Raw genomic sequence first — 18,987 nt, 5'->3', positions numbered from 1 at the left:
ATGGCTAAAATTGAGAAAAAATCTATTTAATAGAGACATCATTATTGGTATCAATGATCCTGGCCTTCGTTCATAAAAAGATGCCATTAAACAAATATTAAAAATATACCGTCTTTATGCAAGATATATATATATAGGTTATATATTACATATTTACATATATATATATATATATTGTTAATGGTGTTTATATTATGTGTGTGTGATATACAGTATATATATATATATATATATATAAATGATTTAACACCAATCAAACAAAGCATTAGACATCATTAGATGTATGTAACGCATGTTTGTGTCACAAAGCTCACTGCCGATACAGAATGAGACGCTGCGTGTCTAAACTAGCCGGGCATGACATCATAGCGTCTTTACAGCATACAGTATGTGTGTGTTTAACGTTCATACACAGGCTACGATACGCATGCTACATACATCAATGTCCTCATATTCATGTGCTTTAACATTTCAGGCCAAAATAAGTGTGTTCAGAGCTACTAAGACGCTGTGATGTTTGCTAGTGGACCTCATTAACCTTTCGGCTGGGTGTCTTTGTGCCGAATGTGGTGCGTGTGTGTATCGTCTGCGCTGCCTCTACACACACACTGCAGGGCTCAATTTGTCTGCGTCGCCATGGCGACTGCAAGCATGTGGGATCCTGCACAAGCCTGTTTGTCTGCGCTGTGACGGGGAGAGCATGTTGTTGCTGTGTGTGTACTGTAGGTATTCTGTTCATCAGTATGCAGCGTGGCAGGCCTATGCCGGTGATTCCTGAGCATGCTCAGTTCATTCAAAAACAAACCATAAGACTGAGGGGCCGTAAAGGAGAGCTGGGTTGTGTAATGAAAAATGCCTCATCATAATTCGATGCGAAGAGATGCAAATAAAGCCATTGCTCAGAAAGGAACTGGGCGCTATATCAGCGCGGCGAATGCAAATTCAAGTGTGTTATCTGATCTCTGGTTCCTTAGAAGTACCTTATTGCATAACATATATTGTGTCTTTAAACATCCAATGATTCTAGTATGTATCAAATGAAAGTACTGGCAGTGTTTATTTACAGATATTAGGAATCAGAAAACCTCTATGGACTATGAAAACAATCCAACATCAACTAACTAATCCCATAATCCCATAACTGTGGCTCAAGTTTAGAGGATTTTATAGATTTGAACAAACCCCTAATATAAGACATATATGTTGAGCACGTCAACACAATGGCCAATCAGAGGCGTTTAAGAATCTGTTCAACAGCGCTCAAAATGCGAGAGGGCAATGCTGGTATCGTCACATTTAAAAATTTATTTCCATTGTGGTCCCGGGGGGGGGAGGGTTATATTAGTTATATATACTAATATAACTATATTAGTATAACTAATATAGTTATACTAACTATATTAGTATAACTACTAATATAGTTATATATTAACAATAACCATCAAGACAAAACCATAAAATATTATCATACTAAGTTTGACATCTGAGCCATTTTTTCAGTGCCAGTTTAAAACCTACTAAACTTCTAGTCAGCTTTAGATTTCCTGGCAACCTGTTCCACAAGCTTGTTGCTACATCCAAAAATGACTCTTTACCTAAATTACTCTTAACTATAGGAGGTACAAAATCCGTAGAGCTGCCCCTGGTGGAGTAGCAGTGGACATCTCTCACTCTATTAAAATAATGAATCAAATATTTGGGGACATTTCCTTGCACAGTCCTATGTACCATGCACAGGTGAATCTGTGAGACTCGGTCTTCTACATTTAACCACCCTATAGTCTCAAAATGAGAAATATCAAGAAGAGATCTCACGGGGAGGTTCATAATAAGCCTTTTAACCCTATTTTGAGCAGTCTGAAGCCTATGTTTCAGGTGCTTTAAAACTCCATTGTACCAAGAGCAACACGCGTAATCAAAATAAGGCTGAATTAGAGCACTTACCAGAGTTAACATTGCTTTTTTGTCCAAAAACTTTGAGATTCTGGACAAGAAACGTTGTTGATTTTAGGCCCTGTATATAACACTCGCCAAGTGCCAAATGCGAGTAAAAATCGGTGTTGCCGATATATTTATCTTTCAACTAAGTTAAAGACTTCCCATTACAGCAAATCTGGAGTTACCAACTTCCCTTCCAGTTGAGTTGGAGAGTCCACTCTTCAAACACCAGTGCCAGGGGTGCAGAGACCCGCAAGAAGGCAGAGGAGAAATATGAGACGTATGGGTTAAAGAGGGGGGTTTGGCGTATGGGATGAGGGGGTATCTGTGGCCAGTGGGTTTCTTGAATGATTTGGATCCTGCACGCGCGCTGTGGTAAAGCCTCTGCCGTCCCATTGGTCCTCTCTGAAGCGGCGGCCGCAAAGCACGAAACATTGAACGATACTCAAAGAGTTCGCCGGTGGCTTTAATCAAGCTCAGATCCAGCCAGAACTCACTTCACAGAAAACCACACAGAGGTCTGTTTCCTCACTAAAGAGGGAATATAATTTACATCTCGCATCGCATCGCGGCTTTATATGAGCAATACAGACATACAATAGGTTGTTGTGACCTAAAATTCAACATGCAACCAATACAAGTTCATCAGATTTGGGATTTGTGCACTTTATTTATTTATTTGTTTGTTTATTTGTCAGGGACCATGCACAGTTCAGGCCCTGTACCAGAGTTAGCTATGCAGCTAATTTACATCTGTGGTCCCTGGGCAAGGAAAATAAAGACAATATAGACAAACATTACTCACAGAAAAACAAAAGTATAGATATACAATACATGTTATAAAAAAGGTCAATGATCACATAGTTGATTCTCCTTCGGCCAAGTCTTTAAGGACATTTTAAAACTGCTGATCTTTAAAACTTGAGATGTTACTTCATCTAGTTCCAGGATTCAATTAGCATCCGTCAAATCTGTTTGGAATTATGTGTTATTATGAGTGTGCATGTTCCCAATAAAACTTAACGTGGCGATAATTAGATCTCCAGAAATAGCATTGCCTTTCGGATGATGAGCGTAAGGAGCTCCCGGCAGATTTTGGGGTGTGGTCCGAGGTTTTTCCTTCAGCGTGACACCGGCCTCGACCTGCAGCCAGACTCGACCACACTCCCTCCAGTCTATAATTAATCATAATCATAATCATAATCTGCTGTACTGTATGGCAGTGTTTCTTACAGGATCCTGTTTCACCTGCGTTTTTTTTTTTTTTTTGGTTCAATCATATCACTCACTCTAGTGGCGGGCGACATGGCCAAAATATACCATTAAAAAAATATATATTTTTGCTGGAAATCCAACCCCTAAAATATTTGCTATATGTTAAAGACTTAAAACAAACTGCCTGCTCAGATAACTTAAGAGTTTGATTCAAACTGATTTATGAACCTATTTGACAGATTCTAGGTGTGACACGCATCACACACATGACCAGCGTCGGCCAATAGTGAGCCTGCGTGTGACGTACAACCCAGAAGCGCTGCGCTGTTACACTACGTGAAATCTCGAGGCCCACAGAGAAGGAAATGATTAGTTGAATAAAGTCGTTATTTTTGTAGTTTTTTTGCGCACAGAAAGTATTCTCGTCGCTTGATAAACTTAAGGTTGAGCCACTGTTGTCACTCGGACTATTTTAACGATGTCTTTAATAACTTTTCTGGGCCGGCCAGTTTCAATCCCTTAAGAAGCCTATGGAGGAGTGAGACAGCTCTCAGATTTAATCAAAAATATCTTAATTTGTGTTCTGAAGATGAACGAAAGTCTTACAGGGTTGAACAACATGAGGGAGAGTAATTACTGACAGAGTTTACATTTTGGGGTGAACTATCCCTTTAACTTGTGCACAAAATTGGAATATCGCATAAAACATTTGTGAATAAAGCAGCAATTCCACCCCATGTGTTCAAGAGAGCAAATTTGGTGCAAAATATCTGTAATAAAAATGGAAGTTGCTGCAATCCAGGAAAGCCACTGTGACACTTTTTCCTCCATCATAAATGACGACGTTCATGTTCTCTTGCGTTCGGATGCTGGCGTTTGTGAACGCAATCATGTGAGACGCTTCTGGGAGGGAATCAAACCAAATCATTTTGATGACAGAATGATCAAGCCAAGATTTGAGATGCTGTGCAATGCGATTGGTCCATCCGGTTATCCAATCACATCCTCTGTTGAGGCAAAGTCAAGAGTTTTTATGCTGCGAATCGAGGGATTTATTTGGTAAATGTGTTTCCATTGTACTTTATGGATCAAAAAAATACATCCATCTCAATTGAGCGCATGTGTTTGTATGCACATTTTTAGAAACTTAGCGTTTCCATCCATCGTTGTTTTATGCAATATCCCAAAATGTGCATTAAAAAAAACCCATTGATTGTTTGCAACCAGTGAAAATCTAACGACTGCAAGCTTGCAACTCTCTAAAATGTCTCTAAATGTAATTTAAGTATTATTAAAGGGATTTCTTGGTTATACAACAATGATAAATTGACATACACAGGGATTATCTCAAGCTTTATTTCCTTGTTTATGCTGAACCATATAATGTCTTGCTTTGCATAAAGAAAAGCTTTGACGTAATACGCCACCGCAGAGGACTCATATTTCTCCTGATAATATAGCATCAATGCCAAATGGTAAAGGCTTCAGGTTCATTATTCAAATCAGCCACAAAACAAATCCGACCAATATTGCTTTCATAAAAGCTGATCTGATCTGTCCATTTGGTTTTCAAATGAGAGCCTCAGCCCTGGCCACATGAAAGCCTCGTGTCCTGCTTGGACGGGTCGATATCTCCATATGAATGCTTTGTTTTACTTTCAGATCTGCAGTTAGCAAGTGTCATCAAACACACACTTCTGATTAGCCTTTGCATTTGAGTGGAAGTGGACGTTACCTAGAGCCTGTTTATCAGCAGGTCAATATTTACACTAATACAAGTTTGTTTTACAGTCTGAGAAGTTGAACTACTTCCTCACTAAAGGCTGTGCTTTGGTGTAATGCCAGTTTTATGATGATTTCAATGGACAATGTTGATGATTGCATCTAAAAAAATATATATAGCCTTATCAAATACATAAATGGAGAGTTATTGTAACTAAAATCATTGTATTATTTGAGATGAAAACATTCGTTTTTTCTGGAAATTGATCCTAAAAATGTTATATATAAGTCCAGTGTATTTAATATTTTTTATTTTATTTTTTATTGAACATTTTATATTTAAATAATTTGTATTATTCATATTATAATTGAATATATATATTTTTTTCATTTGAATTCATGAATTTCTTCATTTAAAATTTGTTGATAAGATATTAATTAAATATATGAAATAAAAAATATTAAAATAGTTTATTTTTTAATGCTATCATTGAAACGCTTCCATACAATTTTATTATTTATATTTTGTAAGTCCAGTGTATTTAACACTTTTTAAAATTCTATTTATTTATTGTCAGATACATATTTTATTTAAATTATTTTGTATTATTCATATTATAATTGATATTCATAATCATTTATTATTCATAATATAACATTATTCATATTATAATTATTGTAATAAGTATTAATAAAATACATTAAATAAAAAATTATTTAAATATGCATATTCTATTTTTTAATGTTACGATTGAAACGCTGCCACACAATTTTATTATGTCTATTTTTTAAAGTCCAGTTTAAAACTTAATACCAGTTAAATGTATTAATTTATTTGATTGTAATTATAAATAATACTTAAGTATAAATTATAAAAAAAAATTGATATTTGAAAGTATTAATTAAATATATTAAATAGAAAATATTAAAATGTAAATAATAAGATGTTTAAAGCTATCATTGAAACACTGCCATACAATTTTTAAACCAAAATTAATACACCACTAAATTTTATGCAAATCTCAAATTGCATAAAAAAGCAATTGATTCTTATCTCTCGACGTTGCTGAAGCTCCCACTTCTGATTGGTTACTTACCGTAGTGTTTTACAAGGACCCAAATGATATCTGTCTAGTATCTATTAATACTTGTTATTAGAGATAGCGTGAGCAGATACACTACTCCTCTGATGGGTCGACTGAACACGATTCTCCCAGGTACAAGGTGAGCTGTGAAACTAGTGTCCATCGCTCCGTCTCAGTAACGAGCTGTGATTGGCTGAGCGGAAGGGGCTCGAGCGCTCCCAGATTTAGAAGGTGTCGAGCAGCACAGTGTCTTTCTCACGCCGAGTCTGCCAGCCTGCACTCCTCCATCACACCTCCACCTGATCCATGATGCAGATCTTAGCCTGAGACCAGAAGCATCCGCGTCACATTGCCTGAAGGATTTAGGAGTGCTGCATTTCTAGCTTTTGTGTGGTTTTGGAGCTTTAGCGAAGATGCCTGAAGTGAATTACTTGCGCTCGGTCTCATGGGGATATATAAAGGTATGCTGTTTCTAAAGATGCTTTTATAGGCTTGGATGTGCAACATAAAGTAGCAAAACAATCCATTTTGGCCTCTCTGCATTCTTTAGTTGTGGGTTTTGTGTCGTCATGAACTGATGTATTCAAATAATGTGCGGTACGCCATATGGAAATTAGCAGAGATTAATATTTTATGCAATGATCCAAACAGGACAGTGTGAGAAAAAACGAGTTTTTGTTTTTTTCTGTGACGTTTTGAAGGTCTTTTCTAAACTGCCATACACAGATATATTCAGTGATAATGGTGTGTTGTTGAAAATCAGTGCATCTGTAATGTGACTTTTTTCAGGCATGGCAAATTTGTGTGACACTTAAAGGTTCGTTCTCCGTTAGGATGAGTCTGAGAGAAAAAAATGAGCAAAAATTGTTTGTGCATTGCAATATTATTTTCAAATTATCACAAACATCCTTGTGAAGAACATAACTATTCCTTATTTATCATGAAATTATTTTCATGATAAATAAGCATTTTTAAACCCAACCTTTTTTTAGGTTAGTTTTTTCTTGATGTTTTTATTATGTTGTATTCCAGTGTGTATTTTTATTGTGTAAAGAGCCTTGAGAAGCTGCTTTAAATGCGCTTTATAAAATAAAGTTTATTATGATTATTATGATTTATTCATGTTGGGATTACAGGCTCACACGTCTTCTGAATGTGATTTCTAGATGTTGTTTTTTTTAGGTTTTTGGGTCGCCTGTTTTCAAACTGATTAGAATAGAAGGTTACATCTGATTGGTTTATTCATTGTCTATGTGTCACCTAATCATAAAGCATTACTGTGACTGATTAAAACTGTCTTTTGTCTTGTCTAGTTCAAGCGGATGTTGAACAGGGAGTTGACGCACCTGTCTGAGATGAGCAGATCTGGTAACCAGGTCTCAGAGTACATCTCCAACACATTTTTAGGTAAACCGTCAATCACAATAAACATCAATTGTCAGTGTTACGGTGAGTTTTGGGGACGTTCACGCTCTCTCTTCTCCTCCAGACAAACAGCACGATGTGGAGATGCCCTCCCCGCAGATGCAGAAGGAGAAGGAGTTGAACAAAAAGACCATGTGTCAGATCAGTGGAGTGAAAAAGCTCATGCACAGCACCAGCCTCACCAACTCCAACATCCCTCGCTTCGGGGTCAAGACGGATACGGAGGAGTCCTTAGCCAAGGTGAGCGAGTGTTGTGTTGGAGAGCACTTCAAACATCAATCATCTCAATTGAATCCTGATTGGATCTGATCAGAGACTCTCGTAGTCCTTGATGAAAGGTCACTGGGTTTTTTTCTGTCCGATGACGTGGATGTAATGACGTGGAACTGGACAGATTTTGTGCCCTGCTGAAAAGACCAGCTTGGACCAGCATGAGTTTCCATGTAGTTAGTGTCATGCTGTTCACCAGGAAGCTTATCGACCGGCATTTGGACCAAGAATATCTCACTGGTTATGCTAGTATTTATCAACACACAATGATGCAACATATGCTGCTCTTTTCAGATTATTTTCCTCAAATTAACTGGTTTTCGTAAAAACAACTCCCGGATCATTCCAGAACATCGTGTGGCTGTTATGTACGGAAGCGTATTGCATTCACTTGAAGAAAAAGAATCTACTCTGTTTTTCTGAATTAACCAGTTAATTATCTCAGAATTATGAGATAATTTTTCATGGAAAAAAGTTTTTGCTCTGTTTTTCTGAATTAACGAGTTAATTATCTTAGAATTACGAGATAATTTTTCATGGAAAAAAAGTTTTTGCTCTGTTTTTCTGAATTAACGAGTTAATTATCTTAGAATTACGAGATAATTTTTCATGGAAAAAAAGTTTTGCTCTGTTTTTCTGAATTAACGAGTTAATTATCTCAGAATTCCGAGATACATTTTTCTTGAAAAACATTTTTTTCACTCTGTTTTTATAAATGAATGAGTTACTCATAATTTTGAGATAATTAAGTCATTAATTCAGAAAAACAGAGCAAAACTTTTTTTTCATGAAAAATTATCTCGTAATTCTGAGATAATTAACTCGTTAATTCAGAAAAACAGTAGATTTTTTTTTCCTCAAGTGAATGCAATACGCTTCCGTAGTTATGAAAGCCAAACCAACATTTATTTTTTTAATGGATTTTGCATATGGATCAAGTCACTTTTATTTATATAGCACTTTATACAATACAGATTGCTTCACATTACTAAACAGGAAAATGTATCAATTAAGAAACTCCTTCAATTTCAGCTGTAAAGCAGCTCTTAAAACACAATAGTGTCATTTCCAGCTTAATTTAGTAGTGTTGATTCAACTCAGTTCAATAACTGTTGCAATGTTTATTAATTATTAAGCAAACCACGGTATAAAGCAGCTCTACTGAAGACAATATTCAGCTCAAGTCCGTTCAGTGTTGATGTTGCGGTTCATCAATTATGAAGCGTTTAGTTTGGTGGCACACACACAACAGGACTATCTAATGATATGCTGCTTTGTTTCAGGAACTGGAGGACGTAAACAAATGGGGCCTTAATGTTTTTAAAGTCACAGAGTTTTCAGGCAACAGGCCTTTAACGGTGATGATGTACACTATATTTCAGGTGAGACCAATCGCAAACATTCACCAATGATCTTAACTGATAAATGTCTAACACTGTGTCCTAACCAGACGTGTTGTGACAGCGTGACATGCCGTTAAAGGCGTCTTTTACATCTTAATCAGAGTTTTTGTCTAATACCGATAAGCGTTTCTATTTCTGTGACGTCGCGGCTGGAGCAACAGCATACAATATGACAATGATAATCTCAGGTACTCATTATGTGCTTTATTTCATCTTAAAATAATTGAATGTGAGTTTGAATATCATTTTGCGTCTCCTTTATAGCCAAACTGAAAACGACAATGTATAATTCTCAGATCATGAAAATAAATGGAGACTGTGAACAAGTGTGCTCTATGTCAAAGAATGTTTCAGTCACTCAGTATGTATATTTTAATAATGTTAAAATTGTGTCATATGAATTTGATTATATACAGATCACTCCATCCACACTCTCTTCTGATTGGCTGTGATTTTTGATTGATTTGGTTGTGCTGCAGAGAGACTCCGCCCACACTCTCTCTGATTGGCTGTGATTTTTGAATGATTTGGTTGTGTGTGCAGTGCGCTTGCAGAGACTCCGCCCACACTCTCTTCTGATTGGCTGTGATGTTTGATTGATTTGGTTGTGTGTGCAGTGCGCTTGCAGAGAGACTCCGCCCACACTCTCTTCTGATTGGCTGTGATGTTTGATTGATTTGGTTGTGTCTTATAGTTGTGTCGTGTCTAGTGTAGACAGACAAATTGCTTGTCGCGGGAATCTTATTGCATCTGGTTAGGACTCGGTGTTACTGTGCACAATTCATCAGTGCATGTCATCGAAAAACTTTGTTTTCATAAGTTTAAAAGACCAATAAAAAATAGCATTAAAGAAAAATATAATTGCTTACTTTACATGATCCAATCAAATTCTTATAAATCAAATCGAGTCCCGCCCTGCATTATGTAACATGCTGTGAGTCACAAGGTGGGATTTAAAAGCATGTTTTTAATGGGTGTTTGTATTCCCTTATCTCTCTGTTTTCTTTCCCACAGGAGAGGGACTTGCTCAAAACATTTAAAATTCCCTTGGACACTTTCATAACGTACCTGATGACCTTAGAAGACCATTACCATGCTGATGTTGCGTATCACAATAACATTCATGCTGCTGACGTCACCCAGTCGACACACGTGCTGCTCTCCACGCCGGCTTTAGAGGTGAGCCCCGGCAAACAACGCAGCGCACACTTTCCACCCGCAACATTTATGGAAACAAAAAAAACCCGGCTCATTTAGAAATGGCCATTGTATTGACGTCACAACTGTGAATATTTACGGCCCACATCAACACATATTCAGTATTCAACAAATGAGCATAGTTGGTCATTTCACATGCGCAGAGGTCCATGTTATTTACATGTAGAGGGTGAAAATGGACATGGAACTACTGAAATATGAATGTTTTTAGTGCAACAAACCCTGACTGACATTATAATTGGATTAACGAAGGTAATGTCTGCTCTCGCTGACCACACTTCCACATGTTGTTCTCTTTCAGGCGGTTTTCACAGACCTTGAAATTCTCGCTGCCATTTTCGCCAGTGCAATTCACGACGTAGACCACCCGGGCGTCTCCAACCAGTTCCTCATTAACACCAGTAAGTGTGCTTTAATACAAACTACAACCAAACAACTGAGCACATGATGCATATCATTCACATTAACAAAACATTGCTGATGTATTTGATTACCGGTTGCTGGATTAGGCCATAAATACTATTAATAATAATAATAATAATAATAAAGCTTTTCTGCATGCTTTTGGTAAATATTGTTCAAGGTTAAATTATCAAATTATTTACATGTCTAAATATAATAATATCATTATTTATTTAAATGTGTAAAAATAATAATCTAATTTTTAAAATGTCTAAATATAATAATCTAATTATTTAATGTCTAAATATAATGATAAATTTGTTAAAATATCTAAATATAATTATATATATTTTTTAAATATCTAAATATAATAATCTAATTACTTAATGTCTAAATATATTTGTTAAATATCTAAATATAATCTAATTATTTAAATGTCTAAATATAATAATCTTAATTATTTAATATAAATATAGTATTATCATTATTTAAAAGTCTCAATATATCAATCGAATTATTTAAATGTATAAATATAATAACCTAATTATTTAAAAGTCTGAATACAGTCTCATTATTTAAATATCTAAATATAATAATTTAATTATTCAAATTTCAGTTTGGTCTAAAAAATAACAAAAAAAGTGTAATGTATTCATCTTTATTTACGACTATTCATAATTGAGCAATAAGGTAGGAATATATTTTTAGAAAATAGTAAACAAAACATTTTTTTAAAGAAAATTCATCAAGTTATCGTTCCTCTAAAAGATGTAATATTGACTTAATAGTTCCTTTGACTGGAAGGCATTATTCGACCAATCAGCATCCAGAAAGGGCACTGTGCATTTTATAAATTACAATATATGTATTTAAAAGCCTTTGTGTGGTAATGGATGGTCTATATATTCAGTGAAGCGGTTCAGAGCGGATCACTCTAGTGGTGTATTGATGAACTAAATCCCATCAGCTCTGAGACAGACCGACAGACCAGCGCACATCTGTCCTCAAAACCCCTTACATAAGTTTATTTTGACATCAGCAGCGCTGATATGACACATGTAAACACGTGATAAACACGTCACACGCTGTAATCTCTGGCAGACAGTGATGGAGTCCTGCTGCTGATGCAGAGATTAGCACAAGGTCAGGTCGTGAATTCGCCCTGTTATGTTGATGTTGTGTGTGTGTGTCCGCAGACTCGGAGTTGGCCCTCATGTACAACGACTCATCGGTGCTGGAAAACCATCATCTGGCAGTGGGCTTCAAACTCCTGCAGGAGGAGAACTGTGACATCTTCCAGAACCTGAACAAAAAACAGAGACAATCGTTGCGCAAGATGGTCATAGATATTGTACGTTTGCTGCACCTCCTTCACAATGACATCTAGTGTGTATTTGGTGAAGTCTGGCTCAAGGTTTTCTCATACGTTTCTCCAAGGTCTTAGCGACTGATATGTCCAAACACATGAACCTGCTGGCCGATCTGAAGACGATGGTGGAGACGAAGAAGGTCACCAGTTCTGGCGTGTTGCTCTTGGATAACTATTCCGACAGGATACAAGTGAGGAATCACCACAACTTCTGTCTCGGCCAATGGCGTCAATTGGGGGGCGGGACTGTCTTTTTGTTGACCAATGGTGTTTAAGAAACCCATTTGATCATTATCATTTATTTGTTTAATGGCAATACATTGGAAATTAGAACTTGTAGAACGACAGAATTACTTTTTTTTTTTATGACAATTATGATTTTTCGCAAATGTAAAATAAAGTTCTTTCAGCTCCATTTGACATTATTTCAATTATAATTTTTTTAATTCATAGAACTTCTATAACGGGATGGGATATAAATAAGTTTAACATTTATTATTTTAATATTTAACAGATTTTTTTATTATATGCATGCATGGAAGCTTATAAAACCATTTAAAAGATAACTGCAACTTTTTCTCTCACAAATCTGACGTTTTTTCTCAGGATTGTAAGGTATAAACTCGAACGTTATAAAGGGGGAAAAAGACGGACTCTTTTCTCAGAATTGAAAAAATGTTTATATTAAGTTTATTTGTTTTTTTATATTGAGTTTATATCACAATTCTGACTTTATAACTCGCAATTCTGAGGAAAAAAAGTTTATTTTGTATTCTGTGGTGGAAACAAGCTTCTATAATTATGATACTAGTTTGTTGTAAATATAGAATGTAATTTGTTTTAGCTGCATTTGACACATTTTACGAAATATAAAGTGTAAATTAAGCAGAAATTGCACATTTATAAAACTTCGATAACTATCTAATGGGATATTAAATAAGTTAGACATTAATATTTAACTTATTTTTTATTATGATACTGTTTGTTGTGAATATAGAATGTAGTTTTCACCAGAGGTGGGTAGAGTATCCAAAAACTGTACTCAAGTAAAAGTACAAGTAATAATCTTAAAAGTTGCTTGAGTAAGAGTAAAAAAGTATCCAATGAAAAAACTACTACTTTGGATCACATAGGCCTATATATATATATATATATATATAACATGACATTATTTAGATATTTTTTTATTTTAATGACTAAAATTATCATAATTAGATAAGCTATCTTTGCAACAAAAACAAGAAGAGACAAACATTATTTCTGTATATCTGTATATTATATCTATAGCCCAAAAACCATTGCCTGTCCTTTGGTTTGTATAATAGTATAATAACTTATACAACTACATTTGGATTATTAGACAATGTCGGAATAAAGTGACTCTATGGAGTTTTGCATTCAAGGGATGGGAACCATTGACACAGATTAGAAAGTGTTAAACTCTTCACATGTGCTCGCAGTCATGTCATGCCCAACACAACCAACGATCAAATGCACAGATCTTCTTCTGTCTGTTCTCCAAAATGTTTTTAAATGTAGGCTATATTTATGAAAGCATCTTTAAACTGGTTAACTGTGTCTAATAAGGCAGGCAAAGGCATTCGTTTTCAAGTCGAGTTCGCACGCCACTGCGCAATACACACATTGTGTGTGTACACACATTCATAAACTGGGCGATAGCTTATTTAATGTATAAATTAATGTATATGTCCAAAAAAAGGGTAATGTCATACTTTGTAGTAGTGCTATATGGCGTAATAATCTGTTTGGTTGTAAAATGTATTACCTGAATGAAATGAAATCGAATGTATCGTCGTGTGGAATAATTCATTCACAGACAGCTTACGAAGTAACATACGAAGATGTTCAACTAATAAAGATCTTCATCGCTGGCAAAAAATATGATGCATTTGCAGATTTACTTTCTAGACTGTACTGTAGACTGTGGACCGCCACTTCATAAACGCTCTTGATGTTCTTAAATCTTCCTGTTACGACTCCGAGACGATTCAGTGCGTGCAGGAAACTGAACAGATCATTCAAACTGATTCGCGAACCGATTTACACAGATCTGCCCAACTTGTTTGATGAAGTCTTTGAACAGAATCGACTCAAAAGAGTGATTCATTTGTGAATTGAGCATCGCTCATGCCCAGAAAAAAAGAGAGAGCGCGCGCTTAGAATAAACTACGCTTTTAACAACATATTGCATTAAAATAAAGTAACGAGAGGAACGTCGCCAAACGTAACGAAGTAAAAGTACTTTTTTTCATTAGAAATGTACTCGAGTAAAGTAAAAGTACCCACAATTAAATCTACTCTTAAAAGTACAAATTTTCCAAAAAAATACTCAAGTAAATGTAACGAAGTAAATGTACTTCGTTACTACCCACCTCTGGTTTTCACAGTTGCATCTGAAACAATTTACAATATTTAAATATTCAATAGTTAAATAGAATTTACTGGGAAAAATTGTTGCTTAATTTGCCAAGTTATCAGACATGTAATGATACTGATGTGTTGTGAATATGGCTGATGGCTTGTTACTGAAGTGTGTGTTTGTGTTGGTCAGGTGCTCCAGAACATGGTGCACTGTGCGGATCTCAGTAACCCCACCAAACCCCTGCAGCTGTACAAGCAGTGGACGGACCGCATCATGGACGAGTTCTTCAGTCAGGGCGACCGCGAGCGAGAGCGAGGGATGGAGATCAGCCCCATGTGTGACAAACACAACGCCTCGGTGGAGAAGTCTCAGGTACCAGTGATCTTCACTGTGGGCCATTAGCTTTGAATACACTTTGTGTAAAATTGCTAAACTAATATGACATCTATTGGGCAGTCCCTCCAGAAAAACGCGATTATGCGATCACATGATTCAGTGCATAATCAGCCAAAGTAATTTTTTCAGATACGCCGCATAAATTGGCGATTTCCGTGCAAAATATGCATGACTTCATAATCCTCGCATTTTCGTTGCAAAAAAGTCACATATATCTTAGCAGAAAGTTGAAAAATGTTGCGTTTGCTTCACACGAGAGGCGCCGTTTCCCCCTGTTGCCATGGGAACGTTATGAAGTGACGTAATTACGCGACGTGAACATCATCGTAAAGCTGTAAAACAGGAGCACACTTTATTTTTCATTTATTCATTTTTACAGAAGTTGTAGCATATTCCTTTTGTAAAGGTACAGAACTCGTTTGACTCATCAATGTTTTGTAAGTTTGATGTGTTTATTAAGGTCTGAAATAAAACAAGATGAGAACTGAAATATTCCAGCACTTTCTGTGATGTAGTTATGCTTGCTTATCATAGGAAGTCATAAGAAACGTCTCTTTACATTATTTAAATGACAGCCTAGTGAGAACAGGGTGTTGGTGGAATCACTTTTTCTTCTCTTTTTCATCAAACCGCAGTTTTTGCAAGTTCCCGTAATTTCATCGCATAAAATTGCATAAATATCCCGCATATTCCATCGCATTTTTAAAGAAAACGGGCCGCATAATCAAGGATTTTTGCCTGCAACAATCACAAAAAAACTCTGATTAGGGATTAGGGCTGAGCCGTCTCGAAAACTTATGAATGCATTTTTAAGCATTGTGATTTTAACCTGTTATATGCAGTGAAAGACAACTGTGTGCGCGCACATAAAGCAGCTGCTCATAGAGCACGTCAGTACTGAACTGGACTGTTCTTACTGGGCTTAAACTGGCAAATACACACACTTATACTGTGTGTCGACATGCCCGTCTTTGCGAGTATCCTCAAAAACACAGTCGTTTATGTCTTAGGTGAAGGTAAATGGTTGAGAAAGAAAGCACATGTGTATCAGAATATTAGATCAGTGCTTTCGCTCTTAAAGTGACAGTAGCCTAACAATCCTGCTTTGTTCTATTGTAGTTTTTGTTCTATCGCTTGTAATTATTTTCTTTGTTCTGACTTCATCACTGACAGCTTGTCAGGGTTTTTTTTGTTTGTTTTTTACTTATGTTAGTTCGGCTAGTATTAGTTTTTTATGTGATTTTGACATTTTAAACTATATTTTAAGCAAAAATAAAAAAGATAATACAAAAAATATATCGTGATTTATAACGTTATCGTGAAATAAAATTAATATTGGAATATAACATTTTGGTCATATCACCCACTCCTAAAATCTATAGACATTAATCTAAAGCATCAAATAAATTAATAATAAATTAATTAAAAAACAATTGTTTATTGTACTTCATTCTAATTTGTGAGTTTAGGATTATGTACTGTATATATTATTCTATGACTGATGAATATTTTTCATTATTTTTATTTTAGTTTAAGTTTTAGTATTTTTTTTACTACATTTTTTTTTTTAAATCTCTTAAGTTGAAGTACTAAAACTGAAATAAAGTAAATTAACGCTAATTTCAGGTAGTTGCCAAGGCAGCATTTCTAATTTTTGTTTAATAAGTATTTTATACAATTTATTTATTTTTTATTTACTTTTTTAACTTTATTTCAATTAGCGAAAAGGAAAATCATTTCAGTTTTAATCAACAATGAGAAATAATTAAATGAACCTGTAAAGGGCACGTTTGACACACTTTTTTTTTCTCCCAATCACACATTTCATTCATCAGTATCAATTAAGTGTCATTCTGATGCTTAAACAATTCATCTTTTTGAAAGTGGACATTCTTGTGCATAATTATGGAAACTTCAAATATATGTTATATATGTATGTTGTATAAAATAAATAGTTTATTTCAATACATTTGCTTTACTGTAAACTTCTTTTATACGTGAAGTGCAATAATCTACAGAGTGACTAAGTGACCGAGCTTAGTCTGTCTTCAAAGCCTTCATGAATTTGAACCCTTTAACTTCAGATCTATGCTGTGACGGTTAGCAGCTTAAACTGAAAACACATTACTAAGGCTACGTCCTAAAAACGTAAAAACTGTTTTTTTTTTTCAAACATTTTCTCATCCACACTGAAACGTCATAAAACGCTAAATTCACCTTTATTACGCATGCGTTAACCCTCACAAAAGCTCACTGAGATGATACAGAACCAAGCAAAAATAATAAAGTTATCGCGCAATTCTTCTGGCAGGATGTGTCCAGGTCGCTCTCACTCACGAACATATGTTTGGTCTTCTCATGTATTTCCGCAGAACAGCGAATGCGAGTGAATTTTCTGTCATCTTTACAGGACTGTGATATGAAGAGTGATATTAAAGTAACTGTGTGAAAGTGAATCGCACTTAACAGGCACAATATTGGTATAAACATGAATATCTATGTGTTCAACATGCGTCACATGACTAAACTTACATCATCGTTTATAAATACCTCCGTTTCCTCAGTCCACACTACAACACGAAAACAGAGTTTTCAAATTGATCCACTTTGGAAAGAAACACAAATCTCAGTGTGGATGAAAGGCCAAAACGGAGAGAGAAAAAGATGCGTTTTCAAACGAAACCGTATTAGTGTGGACAAGGCCTACATTTAGCAGCTATTACTATAGAAATGACAGTTAAATTGACCGTTGATTTGTTGCACCTGTCTCCAGGTGGGCTTCATCGACTACATCGTGCACCCGCTGTGGGAGACGTGGGCCGACCTCGTGCACCCCGACGCTCAGGACATCCTGGACACGCTAGAGGACAACAGAGAGTGGTACCAGAGCACCATTCCCCAAAGCCCATCGCCCGCTCCCGACCAGCCCGAGGACAGCAGCCGGTCCGGCACAGACAAGTTCCAGTTCGAGCTGACGCTGGAGGAGGACGGAGAGTCCGACACGGAGAAGGACAGCGGGAGCCAGGCCGAGGAAGAGGAGGAGGAGGAGGAGGAAGAGGAGGACGACAACAGCTGTAGTGACTCCAAAACTCTCATCACACAGGACTCCGAATCCACAGAGATTCAAGAGGCGGAGGAGGGGATTTCAGAGGAGGTTTCCACTGAACCCAGTATGGTGGAGGAAGAGGAGGATGAGGAGGAGGAGCCGACAGACACGTAGCTAATATTTAATAATAGACAATGAAATTGAGTTCCAAAGCGCACGTTGCACTCCGAGACCTCGACTCCTCTCCACGAGCTGCCTGGAGACCAGAGGACACTAAGACTTCGGTAGGTTGTCGTTTTATTTGCACTCAGGAATAACATTTCAGTCCTCTGTCTTTTTCGAGCTTGGTTTTGTTTACTTTTCCCCCTCCTCCTCCGGGATTCGACACAAAGCAATCGGAGGAGACGCCAGCGGGGATCCACGCGGGAACACGTTTCCTTGGATTTCAAAGAGACCTTATTTTCTACGTTTTAAGTCTTCCTAAACTTTGACTGAGACAAAATTTCACAAAAGACAAAAACCCCACAGCCCAGCGCTGTCACGGCCTCTCGATGATTTTGTACGGTATACATACAGATTTTTACATGGTTACTTTTAATATCAAAGCAGCAGCTGTTGCGTTTTCACTGAAACTTGACGCGAAGGGTAACTTGCAAGTACGCAACGTGGGTCGTGCGTTCGCCACCATACACACTCATATCACTGCTGTCACACACACTCCTCTCAGAAGCTTTACCTCCTGTCAATCATCTACAGACGCTTCATGTTCATTGAACTCTTTTCTGATTCATTTCTGTCTTGAGTTCTTTCAGCACTTAAAGCCTGGATTATAAACATATTAACACATTTATAATATGCATCTATTCATAGTTAAATTCACTGAAACACATCAGTATATATATATATACAGGTGAAACTCGAAAAATGAGAAAATCGTGCAAAAGTTCATTTATTTCAGTAATTCAACTTAAAAGGTGAAACTAATATATTATAGACTCATTACATGCAAAGTGAGATATTTCAAGCCTTTATTTGTTATAATTGTGATGATTATGGATTACAGCTTATGAAAACCCCAAATTCAAGCTTAGAATATTGTGAAAAGGTTTTCATAA

General features: G+C 36.2%; 1 protein-coding gene across 12 annotated transcripts in view; it reads left to right on the top strand.

The window, feature by feature from the left end:
- The window catches only part of LOC130096592 (cAMP-specific 3',5'-cyclic phosphodiesterase 4D-like), a 336,854-nt gene extending 318,131 nt beyond the window's left edge, over nt 1–18,723 (top strand). For 6 of the 12 annotated variants that reach the window (XM_056263151.1, XM_056263147.1, XM_056263148.1 and 3 more), the window contains 9 exons: nt 7,274–7,367; nt 7,450–7,625; nt 8,939–9,037; nt 10,073–10,237; nt 10,578–10,677; nt 11,875–12,029; nt 12,116–12,238; nt 14,620–14,802; nt 17,600–18,722. In XM_056263151.1, coding sequence (XP_056119126.1) covers nt 7,274–7,367; nt 7,450–7,625; nt 8,939–9,037; nt 10,073–10,237; nt 10,578–10,677; nt 11,875–12,029; nt 12,116–12,238; nt 14,620–14,802; nt 17,600–18,046 — 1,542 coding nt within the window. In that variant the 3' untranslated portion in view covers nt 18,047–18,722. Of the gene's footprint in view, nt 1–6,242; nt 6,422–7,273; nt 7,368–7,449; nt 7,626–8,938; nt 9,038–10,072; nt 10,238–10,577; nt 10,678–11,874; nt 12,030–12,115; nt 12,239–14,619; nt 14,803–17,599 lie in introns of those variants that run through there. The other 6 variants (XM_056263143.1, XM_056263145.1, XM_056263144.1 and 3 more) reach the window with 3 other exon arrangements.
- The last annotated feature ends 264 nt before the right edge of the window (nt 18,724–18,987 follow it).

Source organism: Rhinichthys klamathensis, unplaced genomic scaffold, assembly GCF_029890125.1.
Source record: "Rhinichthys klamathensis goyatoka isolate OS25496 unplaced genomic scaffold, OSU_Roscu_1.1 h1tg000200l_1, whole genome shotgun sequence".
In the NCBI taxonomy this organism is placed as follows: domain Eukaryota; kingdom Metazoa; phylum Chordata; class Actinopteri; order Cypriniformes; family Leuciscidae; genus Rhinichthys; species Rhinichthys klamathensis.
The sequence above is the reverse complement of the archived record's forward strand: the minus strand, read 5'-3'. Positions and strand labels throughout refer to the sequence as shown.